At 33.6% G+C, this 10341-nt stretch overlaps 1 protein-coding gene across 1 annotated transcript; it reads right to left on the reverse strand.

Moving 5' to 3' along the window:
- Positions 1 to 4909: 4909 nt before the first annotated feature.
- On the reverse strand, positions 4910 to 8580 carry LOC21412218 (cytochrome P450 71D9). Its single transcript, XM_024174131.1, has 2 exons — positions 7457 to 8580; positions 4910 to 5755 (listed from the first exon to the last, which is right to left on the reverse strand). Exons 1-2 carry the CDS (start codon positions 8366 to 8368, stop codon positions 5111 to 5113), a joined length of 1557 nt encoding a protein of 518 aa, XP_024029899.1. The 5' UTR covers positions 8369 to 8580; the 3' UTR covers positions 4910 to 5110.
- Positions 8581 to 10341: the final 1761 nt, after the last annotated feature.

Genomic DNA, 10341 nt, shown 5'->3' on the forward strand with positions numbered 1-10341 from the left:
GCTGATTATGCTTAATTATGATGTCTTATCATAATTTTATTATCTTATCTTATCTTTCTTACTGATGGGCTCGAGTGCTCGCGTACCACTTGCGCGCAATCATTGGAACGTGAGGGTTTGCAAGGTCCCCCACGACACCGTGATTATAACTTGAATGCCTCCCTTGAGTCGGAGGACATTATTGTTATTTTCTTTTTCTCCCTTGTGGAGCTGGAGTTACCTCCCTTGTGGAGGCTGGTACGGGACTCAACTGATATTATTCTTATAAGTTCCTCTTGACTTATTAGGGTGTATGCAATATGACATAGCATAGCATACTATAACATGGAATGTACTCAAACACCTATACTTCATGTGCACTGCTTAAGTGTATGCAGTATGATTTAGCATAGTATACATAACATTAAATTAACTCGAACACATATAATTCATGTGCGCTGCTTATATGTATGCATCATGACATAACATCGCATACAATACGTAAAGCATAAACATGCATATATAACATGTGTAACTTTTTCTTTAAAATCTATTCATACTGTAGGCGAGATTCCTACTTACCTGATTTACAGAGCTGGAATCCACTTTTCGCCAAACAGTCTATTCTCTTACTTGCTTATTTCTGAAAATGAACACCCATTGAGAGTGTGAGATTAACTGTCGTTTGCTATTCTATTTTAGCAACTTATGAAGGAATCTAACCCTTTTCTTAAGGCAGGTATTCCTTTCATTTTCTGAAGGATAATTTACTATAAGGATCAATTTATTAGATCCTCAAAATTTTATTTTCCTTAATTGCCCTTAACATACTTATGTCTAGATTGAAAATCATTTACCCAATCTACTAACTTATTCTCCATAGTTTTCCTCATTGGACTTATTATGATATTAAGGCCCAATTCGGCGTAGAAACTTATTAACGGCATTCTAACTCTTAGGCCGCTGAAATTTAAACTCAAACAGAGTCTCTTAAATCAATGCGGGCATTGGACCCACATTAAATCCTCAAAATCCTAAGGATCTATCGTGTTGGGCTCGTAGGTGCCCGTCGGGATGATTTGCTCGATAAACCACTAAGTTCTTTAAAAGAAAGCATTTTTCTTGAAAACTTTCTTTACGAACACTTCCGTTATAATGAGGCAGCTCCAAGAAAAGACCTCATGATAGTAAATATGGGTCCCCACCACCCATCAATGCATGGTGTTCTTCGACTCATCGTTACTCTCGATGGTGAAGATGTTATTGACTGTGAACCAATATTAGGCTATTTACACCGAGGAATGGAAAAAATTGCGGAAAACCGAACAATTATACAATATCTGCCTTATGTAACGCGTTGGGATTATTTAGCTACTATGTTCACAGAAGCAATAACCATAAATGGACCGGAGTTGTTGGGAAATATCCAAGTGCCTAAAAGAGCCAGCTATATCAGAGCAATTATGTTGGAGTTGAGCCGTATAGCTTCTCATCTCGGCCTCTAAAGGCCCCGTTTGGCTGAAAGCCGTAGCTGCTGTTTTTCTTGAAACTGTTTTAGTCAAAAACTGTGCCGTTTCGGGAATCTGTGTTTTAGTACCTCTTAGGGTCGGATTTTGAAAATCTTTTCTTCATCAAATTTCTTCATCTCGTCGAAATATAAAATTGTCACTTTTTTGAAAAATCGAGATTCAGCTTCTAAGGGTCCCGTTTGGCTGAACCAGTGGTTGCCAGTTTTTTTTTTTGAAACTGTGTTGGACAGCTTGTCCGTTTTTGCCAAATGGCTTCAAACTTGGTTTTAGAGTTAAAATTAGGTTTTGTCATAGTAACCGAAAATGTTCAAAACATCCAGGGCTATAAGTTCAAGCTTTAAAACATTAAAAACTCTCGCTCTATGGTCCTCATTTTCGCGGTCAAAGTCACCGGAAAATTTTTCCTCTAATATGAAAATAAGCAACTTAGATTAAGCATAAACATACCACATCAAACTAACCTCAAAACTCACAAAACCAACATAAAACTCACACACTCTTATTACAATCTTATCTCTTCAAGAACCACAAATTTACATCCATAAATCCAAGCTTAAAGTTGGCTAGAAATTAATGGAGGGGAGTTTAAGAACTTACCCTTGAAGAATTCTCTCTTTCTCTTGAAAAACCCTTGAACTCCTCTAGGATTGTTAATGGCTTGAAACTATAAGAGTATAAGGAAATTTGAGAAGAATATTTCTCTATTTCAAACTTTCCCAAAACATGAAAAAGAGAGGATTTAGAGTTTCTTTACCCTTGAAGGAAGACTTGACTAGTCTCCTCCTAGATCTTTTGATCTCTTTCTTCTTCTTCTTCTTCTATGGTTTGATAGTGGCTCAAGATTGAGAGAGTGGGAGAAATTATTTGAGAGGAAATGGTGTGTATGACCGGATTTTTGATGTGGGAAAAATGAGAGGAGAAAAAAAATGAAGCTTATCCTATGATGGTTCCTTTTATAGGCAACTTGAAAATAATTTTTTAACATCACATCAACTCCTTCAATCAACCAAATTTTGGTTCAATTCCCCCCTTTCTTGGCCGGTTATGGAAGGAGAAAAGGAGAAGCAAAATTGTCATTAATTCCCCTTCAACCACTACCATCACATCACACCATAACTTGTAACCTTTTATCACACTCAACTAGCCAAATTTTGGCTCTATTTCTACTATACATGGCCGGCCAAGTGGAGAATGAGAGAGAGAAAAATAAATCCTACCCCTTGTACTTTTGTCCACTCTCTTAAGTTTCTCTTGAAACTGCTAAAAATTATACTGACTGTAGGTAAGTAACTTAGCCGACAAGAAATTCTAGTTCCTGACGATTCCTTTTCAACTGCTTATTTACAATTTAATATTAATTCCTGACTACTTAGGGATCACATTAAATTCTCACTCGCGTAATATCTTAAACTGTTTCAAGTCTTGAAATTAATTATAGACTGAATAAATTCTAAATTTAACTTTTCTGCATTGAATCTCGGGAATGACGTTGTTTCTGACGGTGTCAAATCCCGAGCTCACATTGTGCCTTTCTACTATGGGTATTTATCTTGTGACTTTAACCTAGCTGTCTAGCAATTAAGGATTTTCTCTTCTTTAAAAATGTCAGTGCGTTTTTTTTTTACGCTGCTAACATCATGCTGTGTTTGGAGATTCTTGAAATTAAGATTCTCAAACTATACTTGTACTGAAAATTATTCCGCCTTAAAGTACGGTGAGAATTTATCGATCGAATTTACTTGATCGAAAACATGAACTTAACATGAAATCTGCTACAGAATTTAGGAATACAGATATTGATTCCATAAATTCTTCAGTCACATAATATTTTCTAGGAAAATCCTTGGCTTAAATACATAAATTGTATTATTTAAGGTCTGGGATTTTCTCAGTCATTACAGTTATGGGATTGGCATTCAATCAAATAGCGTTGGGAAGTAATCAAAGCACATGTAACTTGGAGTAGAAAGATACAAGAATGTACATAATTATGATCACACAATTTCTCTAGCAGGTGACGAAATACACAAATTTACCAGCAAGAACTACTGACAATTTTTGCAGTTCACTAACAATTCTGTTCAAATTCTGCTCCAAAGATGAAGCACCAAATTTCAATCCATTTAACGGTTTTAAACGTATCCGACTCGCCATTTGATTGTTCAAAAAACAAATAACACACTAATCCACTAGGTCTGCTTCTGGTTTTCTTCCTATATTTAGAATTTAGGATGATAATAGATGATGAAAAAAAAAAAAAAAAAAAAAAAAAAAAAAAAAAAAAGAGCCGCTACTTAAATAATCAGCAACAATTACTTGATTTTCCTAATGGCCTTTTCAATAAGTGACAGGTCATAAGCATATGGAATCAAGTGCAAATCATTTTTTCTATGAACTGTTATGCCCAATGAGTCAGTCATGACTAGGTCTTTATGTTTCATTCCATCAGGAGTTTCCAATCAAAATGGTAATGAAACATTGAAAGAGGAAGCTCAATATTAATCAGACTGAACAACAAGCCCGGGAATTTTCTCCTTCCAACTCCAAATGGGATACACTCAAAATTTGTTCCTTTGTAGTCAATAGGACTATCAAGAAATTTCTCCCGTATAAAACTCTCAGATTCGGTCCAAATTTAATATCTCTTCTAATTGGCCAAACATTGACCATGACTTTTTTTTTCACAGGTACCTCGTGACCATACTCTTTATTTTAACTAAACATAGATTATTGTCCAATATTAGTTAGAACATTAATATTTTGATAATGTAGATCAATATCTCTTTAACCCAATATATCTCCTATTATATGTTAGCGTTTACGCCCTTAGAGTATCTCCAAGAGAGCTCTCTAAATTTTAGCTAAATTCTAACGCCTAAAATGGCTAAAAAAATTATTTTAGCTAGTAATTTTTTTTGTGAGTCACTTCAACCCTACTCTTTATTTTAACTAAACATAGATTATTCAATAATTATTAAATTTAAAATAAAAATAACTTTATTGAGTTTTAAAAACAACCTTTGCATTTATTAAGGTAGAAAGAATAAAATAATACAAAAAATGAAATGACTAGCCTCTCCGTGCTAGCTATATTTAGCTCGTGTGGAAGACATTCTCTAAAATAACAACTATTTAGCTAATGGTTGGAGTGGATTAGGTTAAAAAAAATTAGAAAGCTAAATCATTAACTAATTTAACTAAAAACATAATATAACTAGTATGGTTGGAGTCGATCTTAATTAGAAATAAATGTAACAATGCTAAAGGTAAAATGTGAAGTTTTGTGTTTCCATTTTCGAAGTCGTGGAAGACTTAAGACGAAAGAAGTGAATTTTCTAGAGACACTTGCCAAGAAGAGTTTAGAAAATAAACGGCAACTTAAATGTCGACAGAACAGTAGCTTTTCTCTGGGAAATTATTTTGGACTTCATACACAACTTTCCTTTTCTCTACGGCAAAATAACCTTTACCATTTGTAAGTACAGAAAATATATAACACATAATCCTCCGAGTATGCTAGTGGTTTTTTCAGTTTCCTAAGAATATATGATAAAAAGGGGTGATGCAAACAAACAACCGCTACTTTAAGAATAAGAAACGAGTTACTTGATTTTCCCAGTGGCCTTTCCAATAAATGACAGATCATAAGCAATAGGAATCAATTGCAAATCATCTTTTCTACGAACTGTTGAGCCGAACGACTCGGTCATGTTTAGGTCTTCATTTTTCATTCCAGTGGGGATCTTCCAATCAAAATGGTAAAGCAGCATTGCAAGGGGAAGCTCGATATTAATCAGAGCGAACAACATGCCCGGACATATTCTCCTCCCAGCCCCGAATGGGATATACTCAAAATTTGTTCCTTTGAAGTCAATTGGGCTATCAAAAAACCTCTCTGGTATAAAACTCTCGGGTTCGGTCCAATATTCAGGATCTCTTCCAATTGCCCAAGCATTAACCATGACTCTTGTTTTCACCGGTATCTCAAAACCCTTAATCTCACACGTCTCTCCACATTCTCTTGGCAGCAACAGCGGCGCTGAGGGATGTAACCTAAGCGTCTCTTTGACAACCGATTTTAAATACGTCATCTCCACAATGGCTGTTTCATCAACAAACCCTTTTCTATAAAAGACTTCTCTCACCTCAGTTTGTGCTTTCTTCATGACTCTTGGATTGTTCATAAGCTCTGCCATTGCCCAATCCAAAGCGGTTGCCGATGTCTCAGAGCCAGCCGAAAAGATGTCCTGAAAGTTATCATCGTAATGTTACCTAATTGAAATTTTGTATACCTCACAGTTACATACAGCTCTTACCCAAAAAAAGAAACCCAACATTTTCTTGGTATAACTTTCTTTTTTGCCTTTGCTAATCATTCCAAATTTTTCAGACTCAAAATATTCTTATATTTGTGTAACACTCAATATTTTGAGGTCCTAGGTTAGACTTCATACATGGTTTAGCTTAGCTGTTTAAATTTCAACACATATTTTTTTCTAGGATACGTTAATATGAGAAATTAGTTGACCAATTAGGGAGTAACAGGTAGCTTTTATATGAGATTATTGCTCCTTGTCTTATTAATAACCCAATCGAGGTTTTAATTAAAAGTTGAGATGTGACTTTTATGTGAGAATTTTTTACTAAAGTAAAAAAGTTAGATGTGAGTGTTTCTGATAACTTCTTACGGTAATAAAATTCGAATTCTAAACTCGAATTCATTAAATGAACAAGGTCTAAGTAGTGTACTATCTTTATTCCAGCCTTACTTTACTTTAACGTGCTTATATATATATTAGTTTACTCAAAGTTGATTTTTAAAAAGGAATTTTTCTAGATTTGTATAGATATATATGTAGCTCATATCATTTTATTGCTTAGCAACAGTAGATGTGATAAAAAAAAAAGAAAAAAAATAGAAAGAAGGTATATTAGCCGCCAAAGACTAGTCCGCAACTTTGAGGACTACAAATACATGAGATTACGTTCATTGTTTTTTTCCTCTACCAACGACACAAGTCTTCCTTCCATTATTCCTAGTCTTACTTATATATCTCCTCTCCAAATCAGAAAGTTAGCCAAAACTCGATTGGGTTATTAATAAGACAAGGAGCAATATTCAATTCATTTTACCGTTATTTGTTTCTACCATTCATGATATTTATTGCAAGTTGATGTATAAGTAGATCTTCCACAGCATCACCTGAGCAATAATATATTTTTAATAAATTTTTTCAATTTATATATTTTATTGTTGACATGTTTTCATGAGATTTTTAAAAGTATTTCTTAGTGTGATGTGAAATTTACTATTTATTGTGAACTGAGATATGAGAATGACCAAATCCTTAAAAAATAAGAGATTTCAAGATATGGCCCACATGACAGATGTTCTAATAACACAAGACTAATATTATACCAGAAGGTCCTAAATGTTAGAGAAAAAGTATATTCAAAGTGGAAATTACTTATGGTTTATTTACTTAGAATAAGCTCATAAAGTTCTTGTGATGCAGGTAAATTAAGTCTGAAATAGAGGTTCTAGTTGATTGAGAAAAGAATAGTTCAAGATTCCATGACAAGTTTGGAGATTCTAAGAATTGAACTTTGTAATTTTAAGAATTTTGTTCGAGAATTGTATCATGATAAAGATTATTTTCCATCATGGATTGTTAGTTTATATAGTTAGGTTAACATTTCTATTCAGCTTAGCGGTTTTGAGCTACTAACTTGGGAGGGGCTTTATAACTTGGGACAATTTGTGATCTTTAGCCTTGAATCGCAAATTTTAGAAGGAAGTTAACTTGAATATAAATATTGCAAGTCTATGGAAACAAAATAGCTCAAATGTGTAGGCATATGCATATTTTTGTTAATTGCTCAACGATAATAAAACTAGGGACAAGTATTATATGACTATATTGCACCATAGATTGATATATACTTACCATGACTATTGCTTTAATATTTTCGGTTGTTATGGAAAACCCAAGATTGTTGTTATGAAACTTTAGAAGAACATCTACCAGATCCTCTGTGACAGTTTCACCTTCACCACTTTTCATTGCTGGCTTCCTCTTGTCATGTTCCTTGATGATGTTCTCAACAATCCTGTCAGCCTTTTCGTGCAGCTTCTCGAGTTTAGCCCTTGTGCCGAAGATAAGAGGATCAAGGAAACTGAAGGAAGGAAACACGTCTGCAAGATCAAAACCTGATGCTAACTTTGTAGTTTCCACTATGATTGATATGAACTCCTCTTGATCTTCGCTTTTCTTACCAAAAGCTGCTCGTGCAGTGATGGTATAAGTTGAGGAGTAGATTCTTTTAGTGAGATTGACAGAGGAGCCAACATTTGAAGCAATCCATTCCATGAGATTAAACATCTCTTCTGCTCTAATGGATCGAAAAGATTGAACTCTCGCCGCACTCAAGAGCTCCTGCGTGCATATTTTTCGCAGTTGTCTCCAATACTCTCCATTCGGGGAAAAGACGATGTCTGTAGAATTATAGAGCACGATCTTGGAAACAAGAATGGAGGGCCTTGATGCAAAGATGGCATCATGAGTTCTCATCACCTCTTTCGCAAACTCCGGCGAGGAAACCACTATAGTTGGAACCTGTCCGATTCGTATGTACATCAAGGGTCCATATTTCCTGGCCAAGTCTCTTAGTGCTCGATGGGGCAAAGAGCTCATGACAAGTTGATGCAAATTCCCGATGATGGGCAGCTTCCATGGTCCGGGAGGTAGTTTCGAAGAAGAGTTTATGGCTTTTGAGGATCTTTTCAATATGTTCCACACCATGAACACAAAGACAAGGAAGCTGAGAAGGATTGGGAAGGAGGGAAATTGGAGATCCATGAAAAAAGTGAAGGGAAAGATTGGATTAAAAGGGCTATAATTGTGTGTTTGTAAAATAATCAATCTCCAGATTTATAGGGTGCAAATTTGCATTTCATTTCATTTTTTATGTTCGCCTGCGAGCATTAATTGAACTTTTTTGGCATAATCCTGTGCAAATTCGATCGTGTCAAACAAGCACTTGTTAATGGTAGCAATGTCGCATATTCAATAGTACTGAACGTAAAGAGTAAAGAATTTCTACGGCCGCCTTAATTGAAAAGAAGGTAAATTAGAAATTGAGGATAAAAGAAGTATCATCTAACTTGTACTCATCATTTCATTTGTCTTCTAATTAAGGATATTTATGCTAGATAAATAAAATGCTGTGTTTAAGAATTTGAGCTGTCTTATAAATTTTAAAATCGTGTTGCTAACAAAGCTAAGATTTTCATTTATATATATATATGTGTATATATATTTTGTTATAGGAGCAAAGCCAAAAAATTAATTGAAAAAGGACGAGCATACATATATTTAATTCACCAAAAGGAACATATAAATTCAAATTTTTAGAGGTAGTAAACTATAAATTTTAACAGAACTAAAAGAAAAAAATTAGATTGTGCGCCCGCCTACCCTCCGCAAATGGAAGGTGTGGCACTGCTCCTATTTTGTTAGCCGTGGTAACCAAGACATAATTAATAAATATTATTTTAAGGAGATAATTAATATATCCATAAAGGAATAATCTACTAATTTTTCAGAAAATAAATATTTATTAATTTAAAAAGAGTTTTTATATTTTAATAATATGTGTCATTTTAGTACATATGTATTATTCTTTTAACTAAATTTCATGTATGAGTTATAAATAAATCAAAAAAAATGGATGTAGTCAAAACTAATATGTTTAAGTATATAATTTCAAAAGAGATAATGTATGCAATAAATGCTACATACATGTACATAAAAGCCTAAAAGTTAATGTAAGTACATTACACATAGAATGGTAATAAATACAAATATAGATATAAAATTGATGTAAATATTTTTAAATTTAATACCTAGAAGAAAAAAAGTCCTTAATGTCATTATTAATTTATATTTTCATTGGGCCCTAAAGGAATTTAGAAAAAATTATTATCTTATTCATTTAGCGAGATTATTAATTTTGTACATTGGCCCAAGTCGAGACCAATAGATTTTATTATTTAATCGAGGTTATTAATTTATCGGACGTTTGTACCCATCCAAAATCTTTGTTATTTAAACTTTCATTTCTCTTTTTTTTTTATCGTAAATTAACTATTTCTGTGGCATGTAATTGTGACGACCCTCCTATGAGGCCGCCACTGTAACTTAAACTTTAACTTGTACTTACTGGGGTTTCTTAAAATTTGCGGAACATTTTTTTTTTTTTTTAATATAAGAAAGAATACTTTCATAATTTGTAACAATAATTTCAAATAAGTGAATCACTAAATTTCTTAAAGCTTTTCTTAATTTCAGTTAAGATAAAACGTTCTAAAAATATCTTTCAAACAGAGCAGCATTTGAACTCTTATTTCAAATGCTCTTTAAAAGTCTTTCTAAAACTAGCCAATTCAATCGGGCCATTTAATTTTGACTTTAAAACGGATTTCGTGAGAAATCTTAAATTCAAGTACATCTTAAAGCCCTTTTAAAATCAATCATTTAAATCGTCATGTTTAAAATTTATTTATTTGTTGCATGCTCTGTTGCAACGTTCTAAAACTTAAATACTCAAAACGAGGGTTGTTAGCTACAACCTCGGTTTCTTTAACATACATATGTACCTATACTTTTTAAACATACATGCTTGAAACCTTTAAATCATATATACATATACATGATTTTTCTTAAACTTACTGCGGAAGATAACTGCGTGAGCGGTATCCATTCCCATCTCCACCATTCATCCGCCGCTTGCCATTGCCCTTCAAGAATTGCTGATAGGTTTCTTACCTACA

Source organism: Morus notabilis, unplaced genomic scaffold (assembly GCF_000414095.1).
Source record: "Morus notabilis unplaced genomic scaffold, ASM41409v2 Scaffold623, whole genome shotgun sequence".
In the NCBI taxonomy this organism is placed as follows: domain Eukaryota; kingdom Viridiplantae; phylum Streptophyta; class Magnoliopsida; order Rosales; family Moraceae; genus Morus; species Morus notabilis.